Genomic DNA, 13,217 nt, shown 5'->3' on the forward strand with positions numbered 1-13,217 from the left:
TTGCTCAGGGGAGAGGCAGCGGCCCCGGCCCCACAACCGGGTTCCCTGGAGAAGTGTGCCTGCTGTTGGCAGAGAACATCGGGGGGTTCTCACCTTTTATCTCTTCACAGAGAATCCTGAAGGTTTTGGACCATGGTGGAGCCACAGAGGCCAGCCAGGCAGAGAGAAGAACAGACAAGGAAGATGATGAGCAACAGAGGCAGGTGGATGACAGGGAGGAGAGCCAGGAGACGCCCCCCGGAGAAGCGGGTGTTAGCAGGACAGACAGAAACGGGAGTTAGGGAGGGACGAGAGGCAGAGGGGCAGGGGAGAAGGAGACAGTAAGAGGGGATCAGAGTTAGAAACGGCTGGAGAGGAGATGAGAACACGCGACAAGAAGGAGAGACAGACACAGAAGTATGACAGCGGTGGCAGCCACCAAGGTGCAAAAGAAAAGCGGAAGGAAAGGACAGTCGTCCGAAGAGAGAAAGATGGAGACGGGGCAGGAGATACAGAGAGTGGGAGGTGACAGATGCAGCGAAGAAGTGCAGTTAGGATGTTCTGGCTTTTCCTTGGCACCTCCCCTCTGTCAGCCCGAACCTCCAGGGGCTGGAGAAAGGCAGTTCTAGCAGCACCTCTGGGTCTCCAACCAAGTTGCCCCCCAGCCCCCATGAAGGCAGAATCCCTCCCTGCGGCGCTGTGCAGGCTGGCCAAGAGCCTCGCCCCGCTGCCCCTCTTACCTGGCTCATAGGAGTGTCTGTCTGCCCTTGGATCCCTGCTCCTTTATATCCCGCTGCCCCCACCCTGCCTAAATTTGGAGTTCCTCTGGAGGGTCCCTCCCTCCCCCCTCTCTCCCTGCCAGCTCCGCCTCCCTTGATCCCTTGACTCTGGAGGTGACAGGAGGACAAGCTGGGCCTCCAGATTTGCCCATGAAAGGTCTGTCGCCCTTGCCCCTCTGGCTCCAAGGCCTTTTTTTAGTCCCTGGGCACATTCCTCCCCACCAAAGGACGGATGGGCAGATACTAGGAAGACAGGACCTTCTCGCACCACCTCCCCCACCCCCCAGACCTTTACCTTGGTTATTTTTAACCTGAAGGGTGAGTTGAACACACTGGGTGAGGGTCACCTTCCCCTGCAGGCCCGATGCTTGTCCCCTGCCCGTCATGGGGGTGGCCTTCTCTCGCCCACTCTCTCCTTTGTGCTTTGGCCTATCCCCACACAGGCCCATGCTGGGGACATCCCCGCACTCTCTCCGACCTGCAGGCCCACAATGCTAGGGATTGGGATTTGGCACCAGGATGCCCAGGAAGGGAGCTATGCCCAGCTCTGTGAGTTAGTTTCCCTTTGTCAGGGAAAGAATTCCTGAGACCCCTCCCTCACCAATGCCATGCCTGCTGTCCTTCTGTTCCCCAGGTCTCAGGTGTCTTTCTAGCACTTAAGTCTTCATGGGTTTGGGGACACATCTGGAGCCCCCAGCCCCTTCCCTGAAGCTTTGGATGCAGTGATCACCATCTAACTCTCAAACAGTGGAAGGGAGCCCACCACACAGAATTGAGCACAGACCCACACTCCAGTACCCTGGCGTGGAGACCCGACCGGCCCCCACCATGCCCATTCTTATCCACACACACGCACATTTCTCACACACACACTCATGTTTGCAGAGCTCCCTGCATCCTGGTATGCACATGTCTGCACCGCCTTTGCACACACAGGCCTTCACCCTCCCTCTGCCCTCTCTGCTCCTGGGGTGGGGCAGGGTGGGGAGAGGCAGGAGGTGTTAATCCTGGGGGCCTGAGGGAGGAGGGGGGCTGCCCCCTTCTACCCCACTGGGCTGCCAGAGGGTGCAGGTGCTGCTGAGACTGGCTGGGGTGCCTGGAAGGCCTGGGGATTTACACCAGCTGGGCCCCAGGCTCAGCATTCCGTGAGTGTGGGGGTGGGGTGGGGCTCTGCAGTCCGCTCCCCCTGCCCCAGGTAAAACTCTGGTGTTCCCCCCCAACTCTCCTGGGCTCATACTCCCGTGCCTTTCTTCCTGGGTGTCCCCAAGTGCCCCAGGCCCCAAGTGCTCCCTCTCCACCCTCCAACTTCTCCACCTTTCAGAATCTATAGGTGTCAGGTCTTCAACAGGCTGTGCCTGTTGTGACTAAGTGGACATTGTGTTCAGGAAACAAAGCCAGACTCCCCTGCTCTGGCTGTCCCCCACACCCTCACACCCAGGAACACTCTCCCAGCTCCCCTCCCACCCCATTTACTGTCACCTCTCAATATAGCTCTAGAGTGTGGAGGTGGGTAGGACAGACAGAGGTCAGTGTCTCCGGGTAGGAGAGCTTTCCATGGGGCTTCTGCCCCAGGGTCCCCAACTCATAGGACCCTCCACTGCCCTATTATCAGGTTCGGGAACACACGTTCTCCCAGGAGACTTGCACCCTATACCTAGTGTCCTTGGAGGGACCTTAGTCAACCCCACATGCCCATCTCCTGCAGGTATATGTGCCAAATTGCCCACAGGGGGTGCAGGCCATCTGTCCTGCGTCAGGGTCACTTGAGGCCCCAGGGCACTGGCTGGGGGGTTATCCCATGGCCCAGTGCTTTGCGTCACTGCCTGGCTCCCAATGCTCCAGGGACATGATAAGGGGGCTGAGAATACCACATCGGGCTGGTTCAGGTCCAGGTGACAAAGACTAGGCTTTGTCCTCAGGGAACCCTGTGTTTTGAGCAGGCCAGGCTTGGTATAGGTGGAGCGGAGGGCAAGGGGTAGGTAGACAGTTCCAGTGTCTCCCATGGAAGAAAGAGGAGGGAAGGGGTTAACTTGGTTCCAGGGCTCTGCCCCCCTCTCTGTATGGTTTGCCCTCCTCTTCCTTTCTTAGGCCCCCTCCTCTCTCCTGGCACTCACATCCATCCTGCTCTCCATCGTCCCCTGGCTCTTCACTCAGCAGCTCCTCATTCTGCTGGAAGTCCCGAAGTGTGGGGGCACCTAGGAGATTCCTGCCACAGGTGAGGGGACCAGGAGGCTGGGTCAGCCTCTCTCTTGCCTGGCTTCCTGTACCTCTGTCTGTCTCTGACCTCCCTCTGCCTGGCTCCCCGTCTCAAAGTCGGGGCAGGCCCCCCATTCTCCCTGGCACCATTCTTCTGCCATCCCAGGGTCTGGCTCCTCTAAGCCTGGCCTCTGCTCGCTCTTGTCTGTCTCAGCTCTGCCTCCGCATCTTGTTCCATGTCTAGTCTCACTATTCCTCGGCTTTCCTGGTTTTCCTCGAATCTGAAGGTGACCCAGGATTCTTTCCTTCGCCCAGAATCGCCCTCCAGCTCTTCTGCCTTCTCTGTCCAAGCTCACATCTCTCCCACCCTCACGCTGCTGTCTGCCTGCCTTCTCGCAGCATCCAGAGCTTGGCTCTCCCATCTGCTCTGCTGCCTCCTGCATCTCCCTTTGCAAGTGTGTCCTTTTCTTTTCTCTGTATCTCCTCACTGTCCTCCAAGCCCTTTCCTAAGAAGCGAAGTGGTCTGAGAGTGGGGAATGGAAAAGGGTGTGAGGAGAGAGGTGGGGGGTTTTGCATCTTTCGCTTTTTCTCATCTTTGTGGGTTTCCCTGGTCATGCTGACCCCCAACTTCTTGATCTCTCTCCCTCTCTCTCCATGACCACCCTCCTCAGGTCTTGCCTTTTACCTTCCCTCTTCCCCCCACCCTGCCCTCTCTAATACTAGTTCTGCCTCCTCCCTGGGGTAAGGCCTGGCTCTGGCTTCTGCAAGTGGAGCTCAGAGCTCAGAGTGGCCTAGAGACTGTGTGTGGCAAGGGGTGCTGGCTGGTTTAGATGATGGGGCTTGTTCCTTCCTCCACTTCCCAGGCCTCCAGTGACTCTTCCCCTGCCCTCCCAGAGTCCTGCTCACATGTCTCCCCCTGGTCCCTCCTCTACCTGGCACCCCTTGACATGGTCTGCTACAGTGGCGCCAAGAGCCCACATCTTCTGGCAAACCCAGAACAGGAGCAGCTTGGAAACAGAACTTAGAGTGGGAAGAAATGAGATAAAGGAGGGACTAAGTCCTAGAAGGAGATGAGGCAGAGAGGAAGGTGGGCCAGGTACAGTTCTCCTGGTTGTAGTAAAGTTGGGGTGCTGGCCTCTGGGTCTATAGGGAACAGTGGTAGCTGTGTCTGCAAGGCCAGTGGGTACTCTCTCAATCACCCATTTTAGACCAGGTCTTGGCTCCTTAACTCCACCTTCCTAAGGGGGTCATACCTCAGAGGACTCAGAAAGGGCATTAGTTAGTACCCTCACATTCCTCCCCACAATTCAGCCTGTTGTAAACTTTTGGGGGAGCAGTGTTGGTCAAAGCTGGAATGCCGGTTCACAGCAGATGGGCTTGGGTGCTCTAGACAGGCCTTAGGGTTTCCCTGCATCTTCAACCCTGAGTGTCTCCAAGGAAGTGATGGGAGGAGAAGTGTCACCTGGCCAGGAGGAAGTGAAGGGGGCACAAGGGCCAGTGCTGCGCCAGGGAGTGCTCTGAGCCTTGTAAGTACTCTAGAGGGTCTCCTAAGGCTGGTCTTTGAAACTGCTCTGGTCCTTCTGGAGTCCTACTTCCCAACCTCAGCTCTACCCTCCCCCACCACCCGCCATGTCCCGCCCTCCTCTCCCCCCCCCCCAGTCTGCCTCCCAAGTGGCTGGCAGGCAGTGAAGAAGAGGCTGGATCTCAGCTTCAAGGAAAATTGCTTTATTCTGCTTCCTCCAAAGGAGCTGCTCTCTGGGCTGCAGGTGTGAGAGTGTCACTGGTGTCTTCTGAGCTGGGCTGGTCAAGGCTGCATGGCGAAGCTACTCCTCATTCAAACCCTTTTGAAAGGAAACAAAGTCCAGTTCAGCTCTGGAGAGGTGGGCTTTGGCAGGGGTGGGCACAGGAAACAAAGGGAGGCAGGGGCCCACTGTGTGGCCCATGGAAGGCCCGTGGTGGTAGGAGACGTGTCCTAAGGATTGTGTGGAGGGTAGGGCTGGCTCAGCCAGAGGGAAGCTCCCTGGGGCCCTCTGGGATGTTCATTTTGGGTCAGACTTACATGGTTGTAGGTCAAGACCAGATAGAAGAGAAGTAGAGACGAGAAGTTGGGGGAAATCGGGGCATAGTAGATATGTAGGAATTGGGGTCTTCTAGGGTTTCTGACCACCCTAAGTCTGGGGCTCACAAAACCATTGAGAGTAGAGCTGAAAGAATGCTACAAATCATGGAGGGCTGAGTAAACTCGCCCTCTGGGGCTCTGTAGCTCAGTCGTGGGAGATGAACAAAAAGGAGGCATCCTGGTGTAAAGCGGGGGAAAGAGGGATCCTGATGTGTGAGGGGGGACGCTGCATGGGCCGACTAGCGAGGCCCAGGCGGGACGGACCCACCTTGGCGCCAATGTCACGGCTCTTGGCTCGCAGCTTGTTGACCTGGGACTCGGCGATGTCCGCCCGCTCCTCTGCCTCATCCAGCTCGTGCTGCACCTTGCGGAACTTGGACAGGTTGGTGTTGGCCTGCTCCTCCTGCGGGGCCAGGGGGTGGGGGGTCAGATTCTCAACCTCCCAGACTCCTGGTCTGGGGGCCTGGCTCCCCTGTGCCCCTCCTCCAGGTTTAGTCCCCAAAGGGTCCCTCACCGCCTCCTCAGCCTGGCGCTTGTAGGCCTTGACCTTCAGTTGCAGCTTGTCCACCAGGTCCTGCAGCCGCAGCAGGTTCTTCCTGTCCTCCTCTGTCTGGGGTTCAGGGTGGTTAGGAGTGAGCAAGGCAAAGCCCCCTCTGGGAGCTGTGCCCCCTCTCCACATTTATTATCTCTACCTGAATGTAGGCTGGCCCAATTCTACTTTCTGATCGTTAGAAGACACAAGTTCTTCTTATAATTTCTTACCAAAAAAAGGTGTGAATATTTTAAATGATTTATAGAGGAAAGAATCCAGGGGGCTGATGGGACTTCTGAAACTGCACAAAATTGTGTGTTCACTGTTCTGGGGAACAGAATTATTTGGGGTCCTGCATCCCCATGGAGGATGACCTCCCCCCCATTCCCATTCTAAAATCCAGCATGTGCTGGAAACAACTCTGGCCTGCAGGTTGGGTGCGATTTTCTGGGCTGCAAGGAAATGACAGAATTGATCCACGTTAAGGACAAGTATGCATAGAGGGATGGTGATTTTCTGGATGGGAAAAGAAACAAAACTGAATTGAGTCTGATTCTAGAAAACACTGTGGAAAATGAAAGTCCACATCTCCCTGGGTACCCAAAAAGTTCTGAGATTTGCCTAATGACTTTGGAGTATTTTGGTGGTGATGGTGCCAAGTCAAAGTGTGGCTACATATGGACTTTCTGGTAATCTTTGCTGGGTGAGGTCTGTCTGGAGTGTCCCCAAGAGACAGGCTTAGGGTGAAAGCTGAGATGGAGTTCACAGATTAGGAGGATCAGAGACTGGCTGCTAAGCCAGGCCACCCTCAGGGTACAACAGGGTAGGCAGAATACAATGAGGGCTCTCTTGCTCCTCACCCTGGAAGAGGCTAAGACAGAACACTTCATTCCTCCAGGGTGGCTGTGACCCAAGCCATGATGCAGAGGGCCAGGCCCCAGAGCAGCTGCCCACCCGCACCTGGTAGGTCAGCTCCTTGATGCGACGCTCACTCTTCCTCATGCCCTTGACCGATTCCGCATTGTGCTTCTGCTCAGCCTCCAGCTCATTCTCCAGCTCCCGCACTCGGGCCTCCAGCTTCTGCAGCTGCTTCTTGCCACCCTTGAGGGCGATCTGCTCGGCCTCATCCAGCCGGTGCTGCAGGTCCTTGATGGTCTGCTCCATGTTCTTCTTCATGCGCTCCAGGTGGGCGCTGGTGTCCTGCTCCTTCTTCAACTCCTCCGCCATCATGGCGGCCTGTGGGCAGCACAGGGGTGACGCACAGCTGGCTGAGTCCTCGGACACTCGGTGCTCAGCCCAAGGAGACGCCGGCCTGGAATGGGCAGGTGGGGGCGGGGGAACTCACATCCATGATGGCCTTCTTGGCCTTCTCCTCGGCATTCCTGCACTCCTGCACGGCCTCCTCCACTTCTGACTGCAGCTGGGTCACATCTGACTCCATCTTCTTCTTCTGGTTGATGAGGCTGGTGTTCTGAGGGGTGGAGCAGGTAGAACACGAGAGGTACTAGCATCCATGAGGGGCTCCCAAGCCTCACCTGCCATTCCCTCCGGGAACACCCAGGGGAGACGCTCACCTGGGAATGCAGCAGCTGCACCCGCTCGCTGGTCTCGATCAGCTCCTGCTCGGCCAGCTTGCGAGAGCGCTCGGTCTGCTCCACCACGGCCCGCAGCTCTTCCAGCTCGGCCTGCAGCAGGGTGTTGCGCCGCTCCACGATGGCGATGTTCTCCTTCAAGTCGTCATTGGCATGGACGGCGTCATCCAGCTGGATCTGGGTGTCCTGCAGGTCAGCAGGAGGATGAGCATGAGCCCATGATGGGCCCATTAGAAAGCTGTTATGCCAAAGTGGATGCTGGTGGAGTCTATTTGGGTGGCTCTAGGGGGGCCCATGGGTATCTCTGCAATGGCCCAGGAGGCAGGTGGGATTGGAGCCATGATGGGATACCACCACCAACTTGACCATGTGGAAGCCATTCCTGCCTCTGAGTGAGGGGACTTCCTGCTTCCGAGAATCTTCACGTACCTTCAGCAAGCTCTGGAAGCTCTTGACTTGCTTCTGGGCCTCCGAGGCCGTCCGGTTGGCCTGGCTGAGCTGGATCTCCATCTCGTTGAGGTCACCCTCCATCTTCTTCTTCACCCGCAGGGCCTCGTTGCGGCTGCGCGTCTCTGCGTCCAGGGAGGTCTGCAGCGAGTCCACCATCCGCAGGTGGTTGCGCTTGGCCTGCTCCATCTCCTCGTCCTTCTCTGCCAGTTTGCGCTCGATCTCGGCCTTGATCTGGTTGAACTCCAGCTGGGCGCGGAGGATCTTGCCTTCCTCGTGCTCCAGGGAGGCCTGGGTGTGGGGCAGCGGAGACAGGGGGTCCGAGGTGGATGGTCAGGGTAGAGGGCCAGGGCCAGGGCTGTCCACGAATTGTGGCTACACATAATGTGAATTCAAGAACAGTGTAAGTGGTTCAATAAAAGAAACAGGAGGAAGAAGAAAAGAGAATTTAAAAGGGAAAAACACCCCAGGTCTTAAAAGAGTGATTCAGGTCCTCACAGAGAAAAGCGAGCCATGAAGACAAAGAGGAAAATGAAGAGAAAGATGTTGCCAAGGAAACAGGCAATCAGGCACAGAATGTTAAAAACCCCCCGGAGGGAAGCAGAGGTGGGAAAGGGGAGGGGAGCAGAAACAAGAAAATATAATCTAAGATGCAGTAGGTAAAATGTTTATATGGAGGGAATGGAAGGACCCATTCATTGAGCCATTCCACAAATATTTGTTGAGTGCTGCTATGTGCCAGGCTGTGTTGCAGCTTTGAGGATGAACAGTGAACAAAACAGGCAAAAGGAGAGGAGAGACCTGAGCCTAAAGCTCAGCTTCCTCACCCCCATGCCCAGCCCCTGAACACACACTCACTCACCTCCGCCTCCTCCAGGGCTGACTGCAGCTCCAGCTTCTCGGCCTCCAGCTGCTTGCGGACCTTCTCCAGCTCATGGACACTCTTCCCACTGGAACCCAACTGCTCAGTCAGGTCGGAGATCTCCTCTGGGGGAGGGGGAGGCGACTCAGTGAGGGGGCTGCCTCTATAGGGGGCACCCCAGGCGAAGCTGCCCCCAGCCCCTCCCTGGTTCCCGGGCCCCAGTGCACCCTGAAGGTTCTTGTTCTCCCGCTTGAAGGTCTCCAGGTGCTCCAGGGACTCCTCGTAGGCGTTCTTGAGCTTGAAGAGCTCGGTGCTGAGAGAACGCGCCTCCTTCTGCGAGGACTCCAGCTCCGATTGCGACTCCTCGTACTTCTGCTTCCACTCGGCCAGGATCTGTGGGGACCAGGCTCAGGGGGAGGCCCGGCCCTAGGGCACCCCTACCTGCTGGGGCTGCCTGAGTCCCTCACCTGGGCCCTGTCTCCAAGGAGGCGACCCCGCGGCCCCCACCCAGCCCCACCTTGTCAAAGTTCCTCTGCTTCTTGTCCAGGGCGGCGGCGGCGGCGTTGGAGCGCTCCACGTCCACCATCAGGTCCTCGATCTCGTTCTGCAGCCGGTGCTTGGTCTTCTCCAGGGACGAGCACTTGGCGTTGACGGCCTCCACGGCCTCCTCGGCATCCTGCAGCCGCTGGGCCAGCTTCTTCCTGCCCAGGGCAGTGGGGGTGGGAGAGGGTGGGGAGGAAGGTGTTGGTTTGGATAAGGTGAAACATGAGTCTTCTGGAAAACGAGCTTGGAAAACCCAGAAGACTCATTTTTCTCATTCTTCTTGATTCGCATTCATATTGTTAGAAAAGTCTAAGGTTAGACCCCAGGACTGATAACCATCAGGTAGAGGGTGCCAGGGACAGGGTTGATGACCCACAGCTCCCAGGAGGGTCTCCTGAGCCTGGGCAGCTTCTAGGCTGCAAACATGGAGGACTCATGGGCCTCTGTACCACCCTAGCTCCCAGAGCCCTGCCCCAGGTGGAAGCTCTCTGCCCTCAGGCAAACCTTTTGTTCGTCTTATATTCGGATCAGAAACATAATTCGAGCAAAAAGCTTGCCTGAGAGGAGAAGGAGGGTGGCGGCAGGGTCCTCCTGTGTGGTCATAACCCCAGCTCAGGCCCATCCACTGTGCTGTCTACTGAGGCTCCAGCAGGGCTGTGGCCAGCACGAAGGGGCCCTAGCCAGAGGTGGTGGCCATGACTCACTTGGCCTCCTCCAACTCCTCGGTCCTCTGGATGGCGTCCGTCTCATACTTGGTCCTCCACTGGGCCACCTCCGAGTTGGCCTTGGACAGGACACGCTGCAGCTCGGCCTTGGCCTCTGTCTCCTCCTCGTACTGCTCCCGCAGCAGGTCACAGTCGTGCCGGGCCGACTGCAGGGCGTGGGCCAGGGCGTTCTTCGCCTGGGGAGAGGGGCACCAAGGTGGGTTCAGCTTTCTCCATAATGCAGCCCCAGGTCTCACCTCAGCGAGCTTAGGTGATTTTCTCAACACTACCAACCTCTAAGAGGCTGGTTAGGATTTGAGCCTAGGATTTTAAAGTCATATTCTTTCCCCCTTTTCATGAGTCCAGCAAAGTGCTGGGAATATGTCCCAGTTAAGTTTCCATCTCTAGTTTTCAGACTGCCCTGCTTATCCCGGGACCCACTGCACAATTTCTACTTCCCACACCTACACCCAACCAAGGGCCTATCGCTCCTCCCTTGTTTATTTCCCCTGACCCGGGCATCTTTACCCTGTGCCCTCTGTGCCCCCACCCTCCCCTCCAGCATGGTAGCAGAGAGACAGAGGACTTTGACTTGGGAGATAGATTTAAATAGATTTAAAGGCATGTGATTATTCCTTTGGGAAACTGAAAGAACGATGGTTAGGCAGCAAGCCTCATTCTTGGGAAAGCAAGGGATGTGGGTGCAAGGCCAGATGGTATGCTTCCTGCCTGGGAGTCGAGGCCTGAGTCTAGGCCTTACCTTAACCTCCTCCTCCATCTGCCTCTTGAGGTCCTCCAGCTGCTGGGTGTAGGTGAGCTTGCCTCGGGTCAGCTGGGAGATCAGCGCCTCCTTCTCGTCCAGCTGCCGGGACAGCTCACCTGGAGAGGTACCAGGGCACTCTCAGATGGTGTCTGACTGGAAGGTCAAACAACTCTCTACCCCTGGCCTCTCCCCAGCCTCAGGCCTCATCCTCTGGAGAGATGTGTGCGCATGCTTGCATGCCTGTGCCTCAGGAAGTCAGGGGAGATGGGGTAGGCCCATGGACACCAGTTTCAGGCTCACCATTCTCAGTTTGCAGCTTGGCCCGCTGGCTGGTGAGGTCGGTCACGGATCGCTGGGTCTCCTCGGCCTTGCTCCGGTGCTCGTTCATCTGGTCTTCCAGGGTCCGACACATCTTCTCCACGTTAGCCTGGGGGAGGAAGGGGAGTCACACGATGGTATTGGGACTGAAATCTGCGCAAGGGGTACAGTGAAAGGAGAAGAGGGATGGTGTGGAAGAAAGGAGGGGAGCGCAGAAACCAGCAGAAGGGAAGCGGGAAATGAACCATGTAAGGAGAAAGGCGACATGAACATGAAGTAGAGGTGGAGAGGAGAGGCCAGCAGCCCCCACCTTGGCCTTGATGATCTGCTCCATGTTGGAGGTGACGTCGTCCAGCTCCAGCTTGAACTCGCTCTTCTCCTTCTCCAGCTTCTGCTTCACCCTCTGCAGGTTGTCGATCTGCTCGCCCAGCTCGGCCACGCTGTCGGCGTGCTTCTTGCGCAGGGCGGCGGCCGTGGCCTCGTGCTGCAGCGTGGCCTCCTCCAGGTCCCGCCGCATCTTCTGGAACTCGGCCTCGCGCTTCTTGTTCATCTCCACCTGCACGGCCGTGGCCCCGCCGGCCTCCTCCAGCCGCTCGCTGATCTCCTCCAGCTCCCGGGACAGGTCTGAGCGCAGCTTCTCCACCTTGGCCCTGGCTGCGCGCTCGGCCTCCAGCTCCTCCTCCAGTTCCTCAATGCGCGCCTGGCGGACAGAGACATGGGAGCTCAGGCCCAGCCTCACTGGCCTCGGGGCCTCAGGACCAGAGAGCTCAGGCCTGGTTGCCCTGCAGGGGGGAGGGAGGAGCCTGGGGGCCCATTCCCAGGACAGGGCTCTAGAGGCTCCTGGTCTGTCTGAAACAGCAAGTCTGGAGCAGATGGTCTGGACAGCCAAGTTAGACTTCCTTTAGGCCAGAACATTATACATCCTTTTTTTTTTAAGATTTATTTATGCATACAAGAAATGGGGTGCAGACCAGAGATCAGGCATGGCTCAGTCGCTGGCTAAACCAGAGCTGAAACAGGAAACCAGAATCTGCCCCCAGACCTGTTGGCCTTTTCAAGGTTTCTTTCTATGTCACCCTTGGATAACTCAGCACCCCTAGGGGTGCCCCAGGAGGGAACTGTGCCAGCTCAGTGCCTCCCTTCATGGACACATACAAGTGCCTGCAACGCCAGGGAGAGGACAGCCTGAAGGAGGCGTCTGGGAAGCTCAGAACTGTCTAGGGACTCCAGTGCCCACCGTGGGCATCCCCTGACCTCACCTGAAGCTCTTTGAGCTTCTTTTGCAGCTGACCGCCCAGGGCCTGCTCATCCTCAATTCTCACATTGAGAGCATTCAACTCAAAGTCCTTCCTGCGGAGAAGGAGGGCAAGGCAAGGGGGCTGGTTGGCGTTCCGGAGGGTCACCCAGGGGTGCGAAATGGTGAAGAGCAGAATTTCATCAGATAAACTGCTCTAGGGCTGATGCGGGGCCCCTGGAGGTGACCGCTGCAGACCGAAGTCCATCAGGAAATGTAATGGGCAGGGCTGGGGGGCGGGGGCCGAGGACCTGGGCTCTGTGGGACTGTCCCTCTTTGGTTCTTGCTTCCTCACCTGTAGGATGAGGGTGTTGGGCTCCATCTTTTCAAAGGCCCCTTTAGCTCTGATGGCCTTTAGTTCTGTTACCCTGGGCAATTTTGGATAACCTTTTCAAGATTTAGTTTGGCCTTTGGCAAAGTGAGGCTATAAAAGTACTATCCTTAAAAGGTGGCTTGAGGGTCAAATAGGATCATATGATTGTTCAATCATTCAGCAAATACTGTGCTCAAGGAAGTGTGAAGGGTCCTGGGCAGACACTGTCTAAGAAGTGTTTGATGGCAGTGATTTTCAGAACCTTTCAAAGTCTTGACCCTAAAGCACCAAAAGACCCATATTTTCCAAATATGTCCATGAGGTCACTTTTTAGCACATCTGGGCCATGGATCTATGTATTTTGGAAGGATTTGCAATAAGAATTGGAACCACACTTTTTAGAACAGAGAAATGCCTGAATCCCTGCCCTGCATGGGCACGGTGCTGGCTCATTTTTCTCTGTGACTCCTGAAAGGGACTTTTCTGGGAGGCTTTTGTGTGGAGCCATCCTCTGCATTAAGCAACTGGTCTTTAAAGGCAGGATTGAGCTGTTATTTTCCACCTTCTGAGTGCCCAATGGAAGAAAGGGCTGCAGGATCCAAGTTGGCCTCTTGGCCAGCGAGGCCTGCTGGGCCTGGAGTGCCTGTCCGGGAGGGAGGAAAGCCCTCTTCCTGGAGCCCACTTGTTTGCATCCACTTGTGGAGGCTGCCCGAGGCTGTCGCCTCTGAGGAGGATATCTGGGGTTTGTCTTGCCATAGGCACAATAGGCTGCTAGA

At 56.8% G+C, this 13,217-nt stretch overlaps 1 protein-coding gene across 1 annotated transcript in view; it reads right to left on the reverse strand.

Moving 5' to 3' along the window:
• Positions 1–5,218: 5,218 nt before the first annotated feature.
• LOC119238070 (myosin-7) overlaps positions 5,219–13,217 on the reverse strand; it is a 30,270-nt gene continuing 22,271 nt past the window's right edge. Inside the window, exons 26-40 of the mRNA XM_037501815.2 lie at positions 12,094–12,184; positions 11,145–11,534; positions 10,817–10,943; positions 10,514–10,632; positions 9,754–9,950; positions 9,024–9,207; positions 8,734–8,899; positions 8,507–8,631; positions 7,627–7,935; positions 7,180–7,383; positions 6,951–7,076; positions 6,566–6,841; positions 5,588–5,683; positions 5,342–5,476; positions 5,219–5,251 (exon numbers count right to left, since the gene is read on the reverse strand). Of these exons, the coding sequence (XP_037357712.1) occupies positions 5,219–5,251; positions 5,342–5,476; positions 5,588–5,683; positions 6,566–6,841; positions 6,951–7,076; positions 7,180–7,383; positions 7,627–7,935; positions 8,507–8,631; positions 8,734–8,899; positions 9,024–9,207; positions 9,754–9,950; positions 10,514–10,632; positions 10,817–10,943; positions 11,145–11,534; positions 12,094–12,184 (2,578 nt within the window). The remainder of the gene's footprint in view (positions 5,252–5,341; positions 5,477–5,587; positions 5,684–6,565; positions 6,842–6,950; positions 7,077–7,179; positions 7,384–7,626; positions 7,936–8,506; positions 8,632–8,733; positions 8,900–9,023; positions 9,208–9,753; positions 9,951–10,513; positions 10,633–10,816; positions 10,944–11,144; positions 11,535–12,093; positions 12,185–13,217) is intronic.

This window comes from Talpa occidentalis, unplaced genomic scaffold (assembly GCF_014898055.3).
Source record: "Talpa occidentalis isolate TD23 unplaced genomic scaffold, MPIMG_talOcc4v2.1 talOcc4.11, whole genome shotgun sequence".
Lineage (NCBI taxonomy): Eukaryota > Metazoa > Chordata > Mammalia > Eulipotyphla > Talpidae > Talpa > Talpa occidentalis.